This window comes from Urtica dioica, chromosome 2 (assembly GCF_054948205.1).
Source record: "Urtica dioica subsp. dioica isolate 48M chromosome 2, U.dioica_male_clone48M_v1_H2, whole genome shotgun sequence".
Taxonomy (NCBI): Eukaryota; Viridiplantae; Streptophyta; class Magnoliopsida; order Rosales; family Urticaceae; genus Urtica; species Urtica dioica.
Window position 1 is genome coordinate 54,394,030 of NC_142757.1, and position 18,652 is coordinate 54,412,681.

Sequence of the window (18,652 nt, forward strand, 5' to 3'; positions counted from 1 at the left end):
AAAAAGGGAAAAAAAAAATTTACATGCCATGGCTACAAATCAATTTTTTTGAAGGGACGAAACAAATATTTTGGGAGAGTTAAGTTGAAATTTTCCCATGAATTTCTCAAGTGAAGAAAAAAAATGAATAACATTATTTATTTAAGATTAAATGAATAACCTACGACAACGTGCTTCGAATGCAGTATAGAAAAAACGAACGACATCCATTTATGAGACTTGACTACAGTAATTAGTCAGGGGAGATTAAAAAAAGAAAAAGAAGTGTAAGAGTACACGTGGCAGTTGTTTGGCAAATCACCATTTTCTTTTATGTTTGCTCTGCTCAAGTTTACTTGTCAGAGAGAGAGAGAGAGAGACTAAAGAAGACTAAATCCAATCCTCATGTGAAACAAAAACCCCCCAAAAAAGTCCATCTAAAACCTAGGAGAGAGAAACTTGATCACTCAACTGAGCTCAAATTCCGGCGATCTGTCGCCGGGGACAGACAAATCATATCCCGCCATGGTCGCCAAAGAGTCGTCGGAGGACCTTCCAGCCGGATGGACCGTGCTTTTCAAAGTTCTCAGGACGGGCCGAAAAGTCTCGGTATATCCATTACTCTTCATCTAGGGTTTCTATTCTCGGACGTTGAGCTCGCGGAGTTTGTAGATTTTTCTTTGTTTACTGTTGTTATTACAATCGGTGTTGGGTTTGGTAATCGCGATTGAATTCTGGGCCTGCCTGATCTTGATCAGCGGCTTCTCTTACATGTGTGATTGATTGAGTTTTTTTTTTTTTTTTTTTGTTGCGTTATTCATGTTAATCCACGTCGTTTAGGTGAAATGCTTTTTCTTTGAAGTTAAAAAGGTTTGCATGTTGCTATATCCAGCTCAGTGTCTGTAAATTGTAATTATGTATCCTTAGAAGTTTGAGAAAAATGCAGTGTTTGAGAATTTAGTAAATTGTGTTGTAGGTGTTCAAGGATATTATTTTTACGGTAATTAATCGTTTCCCTGATATGGAAAGATTTGTTGTGACACATTGAAAATTCTAGACTTTGTTTTTTTTTTTTTTTTTCCCACTACAGGTATATAACTAGATATCTGTATTAGGGATGGATTTTTCAACTATCTATTAATGTTAGTTTGGTCATGTGTTACCACGTACTTGTGGTTTTAATGGTTATGAATGTGGAAGTAAGAAGTTCTGTTCCTGTAAAAACAGTATCAGTGTTACCTAACATTAGATCAGGTGTATTTGGTTATTGCCTTATCTATTTCATGATTTTTCATTTCTCTTGACGTTTCTGAAGCTCCTTGTTTATTTTTTCAAAGTAAAAAAATTGAGAAATAATAACCTAGCCACCATGTAATTGTGGTACAGATTTCAGTTGTACTAATTATATGATTTACTTCGTTTTCTGTAGATTTATTCGAATTTAGAAACTGGGAAAAGCTTCATGTCTAAGGATGATCTCTTCAAGCATATTAAAGCAGAAAGCAGCCATTCTGATAAGCCTTTGACAACTAGGAACGAGACTACCAACTATGATGAGAGCACTTCGTTAGAAGTTAGTAGCGATATCTTCATAATTTTTTTTTACCTGGCTTTCTTTCGTATGAACTACTTAGTAACTGGACTTCCATTTCTCGTCAACAGCCAGAACCTGTAAACAGTAAACAGGAGCTACCAAACTGGTTACCTAATGGTTGGAGAGTTGAGCTAAGAACGCGAAAGAGTGGTGCACTTTTGGGTAAAGAGTACAAGGTTAGTTATCTCTTACTCTAAATTTCTGTTTTGGGTGTGTGTTTTTTTTTCCCATCTTTTCGTAAGTTTCATTTCAGATGGGAATTTTTTGCGAAACCTATTATTAACTAACAAATTGAATTTTCCTACAAAGGGATTATTTTAATTAAACCATAAGTTAGGAAAACTTTATGCTGCTTATAGTATCTAAAATCCATACTCGAATAAAGTCCTTCCTCAGTTGTTCGTACTAATGGTCGGGTGTACCACCTTTAGCTTTCCTCATCAAATTTAGTGTTGGAACTTGTAGAAATTTCAAATGAGAATGGTTATAGTTTTGGTCTGATTTCTTCGCTGACATGTTTTTGGGCTAATATATGATGAACATACAATCTCACCCTATGCTTATTTCTGTTATAGTGTTACATTGACCCTTCCGGGTCAGGGAGATTCTACTCCAAGTTGGAGGTCACGCGATATCTCGAAGCTGTAAAGGGCAAGAAACATGCCCGGGAAACCGCAGAAAACGGCGAGAGCAGCGTGGTTGAAAAGAAAAACCATGCACGGAAAGATGACACAGAAAACAACAAGACTAACGTGCTCAGAAAAAAGAACCATGTACACCAAGATGTCCCAAAAGACGATAAGAGCAGCATTCTTGAAAAGGGGAATGGCAGTAGCGTGGATTCCGAACACAAAGTTTGTTATACCCTATATTTTTGCATTATTTAATTTATGTTTTTTTAGTATGAGGAAAAATACGTTGAAGCATCTTATCTGGTAAATATATATGTATATATATATCATAAAAGTGCAATGTTATGAGGGTTCCGCAAATATACATTCGTTGTGTACTCTGATTTCTAGCTCTGACAGTTTAAGTATCATACAGGTTGATGACCAGAAAAGTGAAGTTGAGGGTCTACCATCAGGGTGGATAAAAGAGATAAAGTTAAGACAGTATAGCAAAGGAATTAAAAAAGACCCGGTATGAGCTCTTCTATCCCATTTTTTTTACGTCAAACTAGTTGACTTGAAATTGGATTCTTTTCAATTTCCTTCTTTTTACAAGATTACAGAACTTGCATATGTTCGTTACAATTCCTACTTGACTTGATTGTGTTGACATCTCATTACTACATTATAATTCCGTGTGCTGATCTTATTTTTTAAATGTCCAGTTTTACACAGACCCAGTCAGTGGCTATGTGTTTCGCTCTAAAAAGGACGCACTGCGCTATATAGAAACAGGAGAGATTAGCAGAACCACAATTAAACCAAAGAACTCCCCGACTAGTGCTCCAGAGTCGACGGAGGATGAAGTTTCAGTAAGTTGTACCATCCCCACTCTTATCTTTTTATATATTCATTCCATATGCTCTCAAGTTATTTTCAATTTATTTATTATTCACTACCGGAGGATTTAGTCGATTTTATTTTATGGATTCAACTGTCAATCTAATGTATTTACATTTTCGTGTTTGTCTAGAAATCATCTGAAGCAAAAAGGCAGAAGTTACAGCACCCCCAAATCAAGAAAAATCTATTTTCAGGTGACCTCAGTATGATTTATTGAGCTTCAGTGATTTAGTTATAGCGCTAAAGGTTAAAGCTTTTAGACTGAACTGTTCCATTCCATGCCCGCTTTGTTTATTAACTTTCAGGTAAGGATGGTTCTGAACTAAGGGACTCGAAACCATTGATAGCTAACGGATCAAAGCCAACAAGTTATAAGCTGTCACCTAAATCTAATGTCACAGTATCCTCTGAGAGTGATACATTGGATGATACATCTCAAGAGCGTGCTCAAGCGAATAAAAAGAATGCTGAAAGCAGCCCTCAACTACCTAAAGATGGAGGATCCAAAAGACGTGGAGGCAAAGCTATACCGGTCACTGAAAAAGATCCCGTTTTGACTCCCTCACCGAACATCTCGAACTGCAAGGAATTTTTCGGGACTACACAAGAGAAGGGCAGTGGAAAGGAAGCTCGGGCAAGCTCCGGAAAACCCACAGGCAAGAAAGTTTATGATTTGCCTCCCCGATCTTCAAAAAGACTGGCGGGCGATGAACCTGAAAAAGTGGCGAACTTGGAATTGGGAGAAAGAGCTCTTATATCTTCAATTAAAAAATCCAGAAAATCTGAAGCTGGCGAAGATATCAAGCCACCGGAGGTCCAGACTAAACCGGAAATGGAATTCGCAGTTCGTTCTTCAAATCGAGGAAATAAAGCAGCAGTCAAAGCTTCCCCGAAAAAGAATACAGCTACGGCTCAAGAGGGGATATATAAACCAGAATCACGGTTTAGCGATTTGTTTGGATCAGACCCGTGTCTCGAGTTCGCATTCAAGACTCTCACCGGCGAGTTGCCGCTCGATGATGCCTCTGAAGACGGGCCTACTTTGACCCAGTCCGCCGGAAAAGGTCAGTCTAGCAGAAGCAAATCCAAGAAAAAGAAAGAACCCGAATTGCCTCGCCGGTCATCGAGACGACTTTCTGCAGGGGATGCTCTGCCCAGCGAGCAAACTCGCCAAAACAGCACCGTCTCCGCTGCAGATTTGGCAGAGCCGTCGAATAAGAGAGGGAAACCAAAGAGTCGCGAGACTGGGAAATCCCAACCCGGGAGGTCGGAACCGACTCCTCCACTGACCCACGAACCCGAAACACCGGAACCGGACCTTTCCTTCTCCATCGCAGATTACTGGTCAGACCCGTGCTTGGATTTCGCGTTCAAGACTCTCACGGGTGTGATCCCGATAGACGACTCTCTAGTACAGAGTTACTTCCGGGAACAAACCGACGACTTTAACGAAAACATGGACGGTACTGGTCAGACTTTGCCGGATTTCGGATCGTCGAGCTTGTTCCAAACTGAAAAATCCCCAGCTGGTCGATTATCAAACTGCAATGGGGTTCATTCTCAACAACAGTCCTTGGGAGGCAATAATAATAATAATAATAATAATAAGAATAAGAATAAAAAAAGTGACTTGCAACTGAAGGTCAAGTCTAAATAAGCGACCAATTTATCACAATTTTTTTTTTTTTTTGGTTTTTTGTTTTTGTTTTTGTTTTTTGCTTCTGGAAGTATAATAGCTTTAGGCTTTCTGTAATATTGTAACGAACCCCACTGCTTTAATTTAAAGCTCTTGGTGTACCCTTGTTGTATTTTGATTGTTGCTGAGAATATATTAGCTCCAAAAAGAGAGAAAAAAAGAAGGAAGATAAAACTATATATTCAGTGTAGTCTCTCACACACTTGTGGTACACATTTCATGTTTTGTTTGAGACATGTGTTGGTTGGTCATATATGTTTGTGGTGAAATGTCTCAATTACCAAGTTGTCTTCTTCACTGTCATGCCTTCAATCCTTCGCTCCTTTCAGTGGTGTTAATCTTGGATACAAACGGAGCCTATAAATAGCCGTTAGACTAGTTTGCTTATTGTCCACGTTTACTCTCAACACACCTGGCAAGTAGTTTTGTTTTGGGAAAATATCACGAGTGTCCTTTGTGTTTAATCGAAATGCGAGATTTATCCCCTCTATTTTTAGAAATATCAGACATATTCCTCCAGTTTAATATAAATGACATATACATCCCCTAAAAAATGTTATATTACAAATATCACCATTTTCGTTTATTTTTTACAAAAAAAATAATTTGAAATCCCCTAAATACCCTTAATGAAATAATTTTTTATCTACTATTCTATATACAAAAAAAATTAAATTAAAAAAATTTCTTTATAAAAAGTTAAGGTTTTTTTTTTTATATAAAAGAGAGATTTTGATTTTTTTTTATTAAAATAGTAAATAAATATTTATTCTATTAAGTGTATTTTGAGGAGTTCAAATTATTTTTTTGTAAAAAATAAACGAAAAGGGTGATATTTGTAATATAATATTTTTTGAGGGGATGTATATGTCATTTATATTAAACTGAAGGCATATATCTGATATTTCTAGAAATAGAGGGAATAAATCTCGCATTTCGATTAAACATGAGGGGTACTCTAGATATTTTCCCTTTTGTTTTTGTGGAATGGAACAAATATAAATTGGCAATCCTTGAAAAGAGTGAAGTAATATCTGATCGTCTGAATCAACAATCTGATTTCTGATCCAAAGAAAACAAACCCATCATTTTTCATTCACACCACATAATTATCCAAATTCCAAACCAAACTAAAACAAACCCATCATTTTTCATTCACACCACACAACAAGCCACCACAACCTCAACTTCCAAGTAACTCTTAATATTTATTTATGAAATTCCAAACCGAAAAACACATCATCATCATCACCGCCGATATTTCACCGTCGAAACAGACAACTTTCAGTTACTGTACGAAGATTGCTTCCATCCGCCAAAGCTCTCCTCTTCTCCGGCGTATTCTCGTTCACTCCGCTCCTGCAAATGACATGAAAAATAACATCTCATCAGCAATACATCAAATGAAAAAAAAAGCTCTCGGCTTTGTTTCGATGGAAAACAAAACTTACCTCGGGCTTGAAAGTGAGGCCGATCCTAATCTCGCCACGGTATTCTTGGTCCTTGACTACATTATATGTCGTCGTCGGAATGTTTCCTTCTGTAAACAGAGCCGCTAAGCAGATTCTGCAATGAGAGAGAGAGAGAGGGATGTTACAAAAAAATTCAAAAAAAAAAAAAAAAAAAAATTCCATAAAATCTCCATGAATAATTTGTTCAGTTAGTTTCTCAACATTAATAACAAATTGCAATCAATGAATGCGCTTACGTTGTTTCTCCAACAAAATCATCCTGTGAAAAACCACCATCACTGTCCAATATCTTCAAACTGAGTTCCGAAACGCCCTCCGAAACGTTGAACACAAATGTCTCGTTCCATTCCGGCTCAGTCCCTTTCCCTGATTAAAAAAAAGGTCCAATCTTGATCATAGATTTCTTTGTAAAATGTTTGAGAACTATTTTATTTTACCTGATGCGACACTGCTTTTCTTCTCCTGGGTTCGGCAAGTGAGAAGGACATAAGGATCCATATCAGCTGTTCATATATATATATATATATATATAAATTAATAAATAATGTAAAATACTATTAACAATCAGTGTTTTCTCTTCTATACATGAAAAAGGCATTGACTTTATGAAAACTAGCATTTCATTGATGCCTAATCACACAGATCAAGCGATTTAAAACATAAACAGACTTGTTCAAACAGAATCGGGATTATCAAACAACACAAATTACTAAGACCAGAAATTCCAGATCTTGGAAAAATGCATGTATTCAATTAATAAAAAAAAATTAAAAAAAACTTACAGAGAAAATCAGTGTTCTCGAGACCCTTAGCACCAACGAGAACAACTTCAAGCGTTCCTTGAGGCATTTTTTTGAACCCTTTTTTCGTGGAAGAGAAAATGTGTTAGATCACAATTGAGACAACCAAAATGTGAAATAATGAAAACTATGACGAGAAAAAATAAGAGAAAAGGGGTAAAAAGTAGACCTTTTTTAGCTTTTGGGTTGATGTACTAGGAAATAGGAATGAGAGTAATGTCCAGGAATTATTTTTGTGACTTATATCATATATCAATGCAATACACGGGCGTTATTTTATTAGCTGTGATACTTATTTAATCATAAAAAATAAATAGTACATCAAATAGGATTGGACCACCGGTTTAAAACTGATCTATATATTTCAAAAATTGATATAGCTTTATGTAAGTTTTTTTTTTATTATTTTTTTTATCTTTATTTTTTTAACTATTTTAAATTAAAAAACTTACTAATTTGAGTTGAACACGTTAATAAATTACAAATTATATAAATATTAAAAAAATTCTCTATTTTTCTAAAGCAGTTTAGTTTATTTTCTCAAAGAATCAGTTGCGGTCTCAATTTTTCTAGAAAATATAAATCGGTTTGGTTTAATTTGGGACCCATTTTAGACCGGTCTGAATAGTGCATACCCCTTAACGATAGTTACAAAGTATTGTTAAATAATATTGCAATATTTATAAAGGGTTCCATTTATAAATGCCAATGGTGGCGCATATTTTTTTCACGAAGAAGCGTCAGATTTGTCAGATTTGATAGAGCAACAAACCTAAACTGAGCCGCCCCGTTTGATAGATTAATTCGGTAGGCCCCCTCCAAACCAAAGTTCGCCGTACTGTTACTGTTACTGTTACCGTAGCGGAACTTCAATTTTAGGGGTAAACCTTTTATCAAATGGGAAACCGAAGTGTATTCAGACAACAAAAAGGAAATCAATACTGGCAGGAAATCACTTACCGTAGAAGAAACCGGTAAAAAATGTGGAAAATCGAGGGGTATTCAGACAAATATTTTACAAAAACAAACATACTTTTCATCGTTCATACTTCATAATTCATACAACGAATACATGATATCAATTCATAATCATAAATAATCATATTCATCATCGTATTCATCTCAAGAACATCATTCATCATCATTAAACATCATAAGCATCATATTCATCTGAAGAACATCCACTCAAGAACATCATATTCATCATCAAATCATCATCTACAACATCAAAAAACTCAAATTCGGATTAAAAATCAACATTTTAATTCGGATTAAACCTAAATATACATAAAAAAAAAAACCATACAAAACAACCAATAAACTCGTATTAATTGCTCAACCCCTTGAAATAATGGATTAAAGTAAAAAAAAATGAAAAAAACCCAAAATTTGAGAAACCCCCGAAATTTACCTGCCGAAATCCAAGAAAGGTTGACAAAAAAAGCTACGACGAATGAAAACCACCGGAAAACGTCGATAAATTGGAATGGAAACGGTTACTAACGAACCGGTATCGGTCCTCTCCGGTAAGACGATTTTTGGCCAATTTCCGTGGAAAATCAAACCTTGCTCTGAATAAGGCCCCAGATTTAAAAAAAAAAAAACCATAAATACCTTTTTTCATAAATGTTTTATGATAATACATGGATAGCTGTTCTTATGTCAACGATACCTTATTTAATTCTTAAAATACGTTATTTAACATTTTTTTTCTCTTTTTTAAACAACAACCTGTTTAAATAATGTTGAGACAATATCTCTATTTTCATTCTTTTTCAAATATTTATGAACTTATTTCAAGAATATCTCATTTTAATGTTTTTTTCTCTTTTATTCTCATTTCAAATAATTTTACCATATTCAAACTAAAAAAAACAGTGATTAGAAATTTATAAGACAAAAAAAAAAGCCAAAATACATAAAAATATATTATCAAGTAGAAAAAAAAAAGTCAAAAGATTATTTTTATTTTATTTTAATTTTTATTATTATGTATTTTCATATTTTTTTATATTAATTTTGATATAATTATAGGCTTTTTCTTGCCTCTTAGGCCCCGAGTTTTGTTGAGCCACCTCTGCCTTGATGATGAATCATATTGATTTTTTTTTAAGTTTTTTTATTTTATTATTATTATTTTTTAATGTTTTTGTAGGTATGAACGTTTTTAATGTGGGCTTGTGTTTTTTAACATGCTTTTTTTGGTGGGCTCAATATGGGACCATTATTCAAATATTGGGCCAACTATGTTAACTAGCCCATTCTCATAATTTTTTATTTGATTTTATTTTTAAAAACATTTTCTAACCATCTTTTTATTTTTATTTTTTATTTTTAACAAAAGTAAGGAATTCTTACTGTTTTAGACAAAGTTAACTTCGTACTCAATCGTAGGGATGGCAATGGATACTACGGGTAAAGTCGGATACACCTATTCCGTTATCCGTACACGCTATAATTTTTTACCCGATACCCGGACCCGTTTATCCGGATTTTGAGACGGGCCGGGTAACGGGGATACCTGCCGGGTAAGCGGGTTAAAAATATTGGACCCGTTATCCGTTTACCCGGTTAAAAAAAGGGTAGCGGGTCGGGTAGACCCGCTTACCCGTTTCTAAAATAAAAATCCATCAACAATATAAAGTTTAAAAATAATAAAATTTAGGTAAAAAATATCATAGTGCTATTACAATACAAAGAACATTAAAATTCAAAATAAATAAATAAAAAATACAAAAGAAGTCTTCATTGCAACATATAAAAATTTATTATCTTTTAAAATATTTAAATGTTAACGGGTCGGGTCCCGGGTAACCGGGTACGAGATGACTATTCCGTTACCCGTACCCGGACCCGTTAAAACCTTAACGGGTATTACCCGTTTACCCAAAAAGAACGGTTATTACCCGATCCGAATAAATCGGGTAACGGGCCGGAACGCGGGTAACGGGTCAAATTGCCATCCATACTCAATCGCAGTTAGTTTATTATTTAATCAAGGGCAGTGTAGCAAAATAGCCAAAATGAAACTATGAAATTTGTTTTTAGCTTATGTTTCACAATTTTTAGGGAAATAGCCAACACGTTTACGTGACAATAATTAAGGTATAATTTGTCCTTATTTATTAACAAATTCGTAATTTCCTCTCTCCTACTTTTTTCGTACACTTTTTTTACATAAAAACTTCAAAAAAACATAACTATCTCATATGAACTCGAAATTGAGTGATTCAAAATCCTACGGATTCGTGACGCCGAGATCTTCAAAAATAGATCCATTGTGTTTGATGAAAAATCATATTTAATACTATAGATGTAGAAAAATCACGTTACTACGTTAAGTATGGAAATAAATGGAAACGTAACTATGATGCATTAAACATCATTTTTCATCAAATACAATGGGTCTATTTTTGAAGATCTCGATGCCACGAATTTGTAGGATCTGAAATCACTCAATTTCGAATTCGTATGAAAAAGATACGAATTTTTGAAGTTTTGATGAAAAAAAAAATATTTAAAAAAAATAAGAGAGAGAAAGTGGCGAATTTGTTTATAAATAAGGCCAAATCAGAACTTAATTATTGCCACATAAGTCATTTGACTATATCCCTAAAAATTGTCAAACATAGACTGGATCCAAAATCACATGTTTAAAGTGGCCTAGTTACTTACAAATCTCTTTAATAAAATTCATTTGCCACTCTTAATGAATAAATTTATCAGAATTTTTATTTTAGAAGATTGAAGAACAATCCTAATTTATAAATGAGTTATTAAATGTTAGTATATGATTTTTTTTTTTTTTTTTTTTTTTTATAAGAAACGTATAGTTTTTTTTTATTTATATAAAATTACTTTTCTCAATAATATTTATCAGTAATTAACTTTACCAGAAGCTACGTATACGGTATACCAACGTTGAATTGACCTTTATTATCTTAATAATTTGCAGGCCAAGACATTTCAAGGGAGAAAACGTGTAACGTGGTGAGATATATCTACTAATTATCAAATCAAACATTATTCGCACAACTTATGATATGCTTTTGTCACGATCAGTGGTACATAGCAATTGGCCAAAGATTGATACATTGCATTAACGAAGCAGACACTACGTACACTTTATGTCATTTTAGTTGGTTTCACTTTCATCATTTATTTTCTTGTCACCAAAATGTGGAAAACAGAGAGTGAATAAAGCATTTATAACAGGAAAAAAGAAGATTAGCATATGCTAATAATTGCTAGCTACCTAGTGTCTCTTATCCACACGCAACTCTATATTTCTTAAATTATGTTCGTAACTATTTAAAAATAATAATTAAATGTATGTAACAAGTGGAGTTTTAGTTTTAGCTTAAATATCTCCCATTTTTTTTTTAAATTGTTCTATTTTTGTCTTTAATTTTTTTTTCTGGAGTATAATAAAGCTCTAAAATTCTTAAATAGTCTGACTAAAATTCAGTGTTTTCAATTAGGGTCAAAATATAAGTTTGTTAGTTCATTAATTAGCTATTTTAGTTAGTAAATACGTTTTAAGTGAACTTTATTAATTTTTTTTTTCAGAATGGACAAAAAATAAAAAACTACTAAATCAATATTTTAGAGACTAAAATGCAAAAAAATATGTTAGAGACTATAACACAAACACAAAAATTCAAAGTCGTTTAAACTTTAAATGTCGATTTTCATTGACATGCCGCTGAATTTTGTTTTAAAACAATTCAAAATTTTGATGATTCAAATTAACATTTTGGTCAATCAAACAATGGACAATATATAATTTTCGGAAACGTAAATATTAAACCTTAATATCCAGACCTTTTTTTTTTTTTTTTTTTTTTCATCGTACCCATATTGCATACGCTATCCCAAGTTCAAAGTTCAAACAACTTTACATAGATAGTCAATAAAGCAAAGCCGCCTCAAACAGGTCATCAACACAATTGTCACCACACTAATTATTTCATTATTAATTATCTTAATGATCGCTGACATTCGTCACCGCAGTGACGCACACTCACTTTTTTTTTTTTGTTGCTTTATATGTATGGTATGGGATAACTAATATATGTTCCTGTATATAAATCCCCAGCCAAGGCCAGAAAAACAACAAACAAAAGCAAAAGAATCCAAAAAAATAAAAATGGCTAGTCATCTCATCACCAAAACCCTAACCCTATTACTATTACTGATCCTCATCACCGAATCCAAGGCCGCCACATTCCAGATCATCAACGACTGTCCGTACACGGTGTGGGCGGCGGCGAGCCCCGGCGGTGGGCGGCAATTAAACTCCGGCCAGTCGTGGACCATCAACGTTCCCGCCGGAACTGCCATGGCCAGAATTTGGCCCCGGACCGGCTGCAACTTCGACGGCGCCGGCCGCGGCCGGTGCCAGACCGGCGACTGCGGTGGCGTCCTCGAATGCCGCGGGTGAGGACACAGTAAAAAATTTACTTGTTATTAATTAATATTTATTATTATATTTAATTATTTATAAATTTCAACGCTCAAGCAATTCGATTGTCCATTTGATCATCCATTTATTTATTATAAAATTCACACTTAACACCTTGAACTATATATTTACAAACTAACAATCACTAATTTTATTTATGAAATTCAACTTTTTATATGTAGGGTCTTTAGACTTGTAGCCAAATAATTCACTATCTTTTTAAAAATAATTACAATTTTATTTAATTAAAAATATAGTCCACCAAATTTAAATTAATTCATTACTTAATTAAGTTAATTTAATTTATTTCGAAAAATAGTCCATCAAACTTGAGTAAATTAAATTAATTAACTTTAATATGATAGACTATTTTTTTAATAAACTAAATTTTGACTAAAATAAAAAAAAAATTAATAATTGATTAATCCCAACAAATTCTTCTACATATTACATCTTTATTAAAACAAATATATAAACAAAAATAACTTGTTCTCGATATCCCATATAGATTTTAATGACCTTGTTTTTTTTTTAAATATTTATTTTGGAAATTCAACACTTGACACCTCATTTTAGAAATAACTTGTTTAATTAGTTACATATTTATTTATCTATATGAAACATATATAACAATTGTTGCCGTGGCAGGTGGGGACAGCCGCCGAACACCCTGGCGGAGTACGCCCTAAACCAATTCGGAAACCTAGATTTCTACGACATCTCTCTCGTCGACGGCTTCAACGTTCCGATGGACTTCGGCCCCGTCCCCGGCCGAGGGTGCAAGGTAATACGGTGCAACGCCGACATCAACGGCCAATGCCCCAACGAGCTCAGGGCTCCCGGGGGTTGCAACAATCCCTGCACCGTCTTCAAGACCAACGAGTATTGTTGCACCAACGGCCAAGGAACCTGTGGGCCCACAACCTTCTCGAAGTTCTTCAAGGACAGGTGTCCCGATGCTTATAGTTACCCTCAGGACGACCCGACCAGTACCTTCACTTGCCCTGCTGGCTCTGACTACAAGGTTGTCTTTTGCCCTAGAGGAGCTACTAGCTTGTTGTTTCCTTTGGAGACTCTGGTCGGAGATATTGCGGCGTGAATGAGATTGTGAAGTGAAGAGCATATATGGTGTTTGTTATGTGTGGTAATAAAGTGTGCATGGTTTATGGTGTGCGAGAATAAAAGAGGCCATTGTGCTTCTGAATAAAGTATTCCCACTAAATAAGTTCGATCTCTATCTGTATGTTTTGTTATTGATCATTCATGTGTGATGTGATCATATATATATATATATATATATGTAAATGTAATTGTTTTTTCGATGAAAGAATAGAAATGAGGAAAAGTCATGTGTACTGGCGACTCTAACTTGTGGGGACGTAAAACGTCTAAAATATCTGAAAAGATTAAAACTGTAAGTATATTATATATCTTATGATATTATGTCATGTGTGTACAGTCGGAATTTATATATTATATATCGATCAAATCCAAGGATGTAAATCCAATTGTATAGATTGGTTAGGTACCACACCACGACAAGTGAACGAGTGCGCATTAATCACGACAACTTAGTGGAAGTCTTTTCGGATCATATCAACTTTTATTTGACTTTTTCCTTCCGTAGAAACTAGTGTATGCAATTAATGAATAAAGTATCGAATTAACAAATGTTATACTATTAAATTATATAATTATGGGAACAAATTGTAGTATCGTCATTAATATTGGTATATATATCCATCTTGGATAGATTTCGTATACGTCAGTTTCATATGTGATATGTATACACAGTGACGGATCTATAAAAACTTATCCGGGGGCAAATTTGAAAAAAAAATCAGGGGGGGCTAATTTGAAAAAAAAAATCTCAAGTGGGGCTAATTTGTAAATTTTTAGGGCAATTTTTTAAATTTTTTTTTAAAAATGAGCTAAAATTGTCAAAAAAAAATTGAGGGGGGTCATGTGACCCCCCTGGGCTCTATGTAGGTCCGTCGCTGTGTATACATATGTTTTACCTACTACAATTACAATACCAACTGGGTATTTTTTTTTTTGAAAAGTATGCGATATGTTTTTTAAGATATATATACTGGTTGACAAAAATTAACCCGTCATCCGTCAATAAAATCTCGATCAAATAATAGAAACGTTAAATATATTGTTCAAAACGTGTGTTGGTTGATATATATATATTTTCCAAACCAGTACATGCCAAGTTGCCAACCCATTATTCAATTGCGAAACACAAAAACAAAACTATATATAGTTATTTTGAGCGTCACAATTAAGTCCAGCTCATTCAGCCCCACATTAACATTACATATATAGTTACGTACGAAACCAAATAACATGCATGTGTCTAATCAAAGAGAAAAGACCCCCCATGCATGCATGCACACACATACTTTCATTTCACATATATTAAAGCAAAGCAAACCAAAGCAAAAGCATACATATAATTTAAATTTCAATATCATATACTCCATATGATATCATCATATCATGAATCCATGATTATTACTCCTGACTCATATCACTCCCAACAAACTCCAACGGAAAATTGCCATGATGATCATGATCGGAGGATCGGCCATTAGGGCAAAAAATGACCTTGTAGTTGGTCCCGCCGGGGCAAGTGAAGGTGCTCGTTTGGTCGTCCTGAGGGAAGCTATACGCGTCGGGACACCTGTCCTTGAAGAACCTCGAGAAGTGTGTGGGCCCACAGCTTCCGCGGCCGTTCTGACAGCAATACTCGTTGGTCTTGAACACCGTGCACGGGTTGTTGCACCCGCCCGTGGTCCTCAGCTCCCCCGGGCACTGCCCGTTTATGTCCGCCGTGCACAATATTCCCCTGCGGGTAATTAAAGGACCCAAATGTCAAAAATAGACTTAGGGCAGGCCAAAATAGGAAAAAAAAAACAAATTATAGAGTTGGCAAAAATTAAATTTCAGGAGTTATGTGTATTAATATACCGTGAATTTAATATAGTTTAAAAGAAAAGAAAAAAAAAACTCTCAAGGGTAAAAAATAGGATCCAAATGTCAAAAATAGAATTAAGGTGGGCCAAAAGTAAAAGTATATACCAGGAGTTTAATATAGTTTAATTTTCTTCTATACATAATTTTATAGAAAATTTTGAAAATAAAGGGAAGGCCAATACTTAATTTGATAATGTAAATAAAAAAATCATGTGGCTAAAGTGAAAAGAAATATTAAAAAAATAGTATCTTAGTATGTTTTAGTCTCTTAGTTGATATGGGGCTAGAAATTCTATAAATTAGTTCAAGAACTATCTTCACTACAATAAAAAAAAAAAAACCCCTAATTAAAAAGGATTATAATATTTTATTTTTCTAGATTTTAATTACGTTTCGAAACCATATATAAAGGGGATTTAATTTCTAATTCAAAACAGACTAAAAGAAAAAAAAGGGCTAATTAGTAAAGCAAAATAAATGAAAGGAAGAGCCAAATAAATAACTTAATAATAGCATAAAGAAACAAACTCAAGGGGGCTAAAGAGCGAAATAAATAAAATAAGTGTCCCTTGCCTGCAACCTCCTCCGGTGGGGCCGAACTCCATGGGGACGTTGAAGCCGTCGATGACGGAGATATCGAAGAAGTCTTTGTTCCCGAATTGGTTCAAAGCGTACTCCGCGAGGGTGTTCGGCGGCTGGCCCCACCCCCGGCACTCTAGCCCGCCGGTGCAGTCTCCGGTCTGGCACCGGCCCCGACCCGACCCGTCGAAGTTGCAACCCGTGCGGGCCCATATCCGAGCCATGGCCGTCCCCGGTGCCACGTTGAGGTCCCACGCCTGGCCGCGGTCCAGTCGCCGCCCTCCGCCCGGGCTCGCCGCGGCCCACACCGTGAACGGGCACTCGTTCCGGATGTGGAACGTGGCCGCCTCCGACGGAGACGACGAGATCGTCAAGAACGAGAAGAAGAGGAAGAAGAAGAAGAACCTTATTGGCATCATATTAATTTTCTTATTTTGTATGAATGGATGATATTGGAGATGGTATATATATATAGCTTGGTTTATATATATATAATTATAGATGGATATTTATGGGGAAAAGGGAGTTTTATCTAGATGCTCATGATTATTGAAATTAAAGTATTACAAATTTACCATGAAAGTGGAGGCGGCTAAGAAAAATCACTAGGGAAATATCACTACTTTTTATGATTAGGTTTCTGATAATCTCGCCACTACTGCTTTTCTTTCCCTAGTGATTATTCTTTATAGTAGTCACTATTATATTATGAAGTTTAGTGATTGTTATTAATGTCGTATAAATGATGACGATAAAATTATAATTTAGTATTGCATATTCATGATCAATTGCGTACTATAGGAAAATAAACTAGATTCCGTTGATTTTTGAAACTATATTAGTCATACGCTAAGGAATTAAAAAAGTGTCGATGAATAGGCGTGCTCATTTCTATGATGGTGCCCGGCGGCTTCTCTTTTTCACATTTTTTTTAATAGATATTTTTATCATCTCTCTTTTTCACATTTTTTTAATAGATATTTTTATCATCTAATCTCTTTTGTAGCCTCGCATCATAAAGTCATATCTGAATTCTTAAGTAATCCTGAACTTCAAGAGTAATATCTTTACGCTCTACAATTATATTTTAGGAGTCTGAAATATAGAATACAGCTATCCTAAAATAGACTGATCTACTGAACAATTAAATCTGTTGAACATGGACATTTCCACAACGGGACTAGTCCCATTGTGGAATCAGTTTTTTCCACAACGGGACGAGTTCCGTTGTTGAAATATTCCACAGTGGAGGATTCCACAACGGTACAGAACCGTTGTGGAAGCTTTCGACAACTGTTCTGTACCGTTGTGGAATCTCCAGTTTGTAGTAGTGGGAGTAAATGTTCGCTCACATCATAGTTGAATTCATAATTGTCAGATTACGTTCATTCGTGCAAACATCTTGTATGGCAATTTTCAAAACTTTCGTGCAAGCTTGCACGACATCTATGCTTGCATGACACAAAACAACTGTCGTGCAAGCCTTGCACGACACAAAACAACCATCGTGCACGCCCAAATTTGTACTTGTGTGACGAAAAATTTAGTAATGATCAAGTAACAATTACTCACTTGAATTTAAGTGGGCTTAAGAACACTTAATTCTTTTTTTTAACCAAGCCCAGTGGACCTGGGGGTGGACGTCCAAAGCCTATGAGAACAAGGTTTGTATTTTTGGTCTTACTTATAACTTTATAACTTTGGAGGTTGAGATGTTCTAGGACTAAAATATTATATATGCAAGTTTGATTCGGTATATCTTTTATTTAAATAAAGAAATATATTAACCAACAAATTTATATGTAGTTAGTTAAATCATAAAGAATATAACAGTTATGATTCTGCTTGATCCCAATAATTAATTACAGTAAAATAAAATAAAGCAACATTGTAGCTGAAATTTTTCCTCCCTATAAGGTTTTGGAAAAACTATAGATAGAGGGTTGGGTTAGAGTTGAAAAACGTGCAACACGGATCTAAGTGCTCTGGAATTCATTTTTCTCGCTTTTTTTCTCAATAAGATTATTTCTTCGAAATATCTCATCCCCAAAAACGTCTTTGTTGATTTAATTTAAGCAAGTAAGGAGAGTTAGCCCACACTATACGTCCTCGTCTTTCTAGAGAACGGCTTGGAAGACTAAGATGTCGACTCGTGGAAGACAAAAGAGCTATATGAGGAATCAAGAAGGCTCGCGACTGTCTGTCCAAGGAGGAATTGAGGATCGCAAAGCAAATACTGTCCTTTCGAGAATGAAGCAAGGAGCCGTGGAGTTGATTCATATTTAATTTTCATCTGTGTCGTGGAGTTGATAATATAATAACCATTTTGTAATTGTTCATAAATACTTTAACTATTAGCTAGCTAGATTGCAAACGGTGTTGTTTCTATGGTAACTATAGATACTATAGCTATTAATTAGGTTGGAAAGAACATAGTGTTGTTTGTTGTTTTTTCTTCTTCTTTAATTTCTGATCAAGATAAGTAAAATGTATTTGATTGAGTTGGGTTTAACTAAACCAAAAACTTGATCGTATTAAAAAAAAAAACCCATTAAAAGATATCGTAATACCA

At 34.7% G+C, this 18,652-nt stretch overlaps 4 protein-coding genes across 7 annotated transcripts; 2 read left to right on the forward strand and 2 right to left on the reverse strand.

The window, feature by feature from the left end:
* Positions 1-287: 287 nt before the first annotated feature.
* Positions 288-4,960, forward strand: LOC149405747 (uncharacterized). Of its 3 annotated transcripts, none has more exons than XM_089608013.1 (8): positions 288-588; positions 1,409-1,552; positions 1,642-1,749; positions 2,149-2,427; positions 2,633-2,716; positions 2,910-3,056; positions 3,218-3,281; positions 3,393-4,960. In XM_089608013.1, exons 1-8 carry the CDS (start codon positions 505-507, stop codon positions 4,742-4,744), a joined length of 2,262 nt encoding a protein of 753 aa, XP_089464139.1. In that variant the 5' UTR covers positions 288-504; the 3' UTR covers positions 4,745-4,960. The 3 variants fall into 3 exon arrangements, with proteins under 3 accessions (XP_089464139.1, XP_089464138.1, XP_089464141.1); XM_089608012.1 differs by having other exon boundaries at positions 289-588; positions 2,621-2,716; XM_089608015.1 differs by having other exon boundaries at positions 289-588; positions 2,621-2,716; positions 3,489-4,960.
* Positions 4,961-5,842: 882 nt separating this feature from the next.
* On the reverse strand, positions 5,843-7,325 carry LOC149405748 (Calcium-dependent lipid-binding (CaLB domain) family protein). 2 transcript variants are annotated; one of them, XM_089630790.1, is made up of 6 exons: positions 7,225-7,325; positions 7,038-7,115; positions 6,693-6,758; positions 6,492-6,621; positions 6,235-6,349; positions 5,843-6,142 (listed from the first exon to the last, which is right to left on the reverse strand). In XM_089630790.1, exons 2-6 carry the CDS (start codon positions 7,102-7,104, stop codon positions 6,068-6,070), a joined length of 453 nt encoding a protein of 150 aa, XP_089486916.1. In that variant the 5' UTR covers positions 7,105-7,115; positions 7,225-7,325; the 3' UTR covers positions 5,843-6,067. The 2 variants fall into 2 exon arrangements, with proteins under 2 accessions (XP_089486916.1, XP_089486908.1); XM_089630782.1 differs by having other exon boundaries at positions 7,038-7,259.
* Positions 7,326-12,141: 4,816 nt separating this feature from the next.
* On the forward strand, positions 12,142-13,781 carry LOC149405749 (thaumatin-like protein 1). The gene is made up of 2 exons (XM_089608016.1): positions 12,142-12,494; positions 13,168-13,781. Exons 1-2 carry the CDS (start codon positions 12,205-12,207, stop codon positions 13,616-13,618), a joined length of 741 nt encoding a protein of 246 aa, XP_089464142.1. The 5' UTR covers positions 12,142-12,204; the 3' UTR covers positions 13,619-13,781.
* Positions 13,782-14,765: 984 nt separating this feature from the next.
* On the reverse strand, positions 14,766-16,553 carry LOC149405750 (thaumatin-like protein 1). Its single transcript, XM_089608017.1, has 2 exons — positions 16,075-16,553; positions 14,766-15,373 (listed from the first exon to the last, which is right to left on the reverse strand). The coding sequence occupies exons 1-2, from the start codon at positions 16,497-16,499 to the stop codon at positions 15,040-15,042; spliced, it is 759 nt and encodes a 252-aa protein (XP_089464143.1). The 5' UTR covers positions 16,500-16,553; the 3' UTR covers positions 14,766-15,039.
* Positions 16,554-18,652: the final 2,099 nt, after the last annotated feature.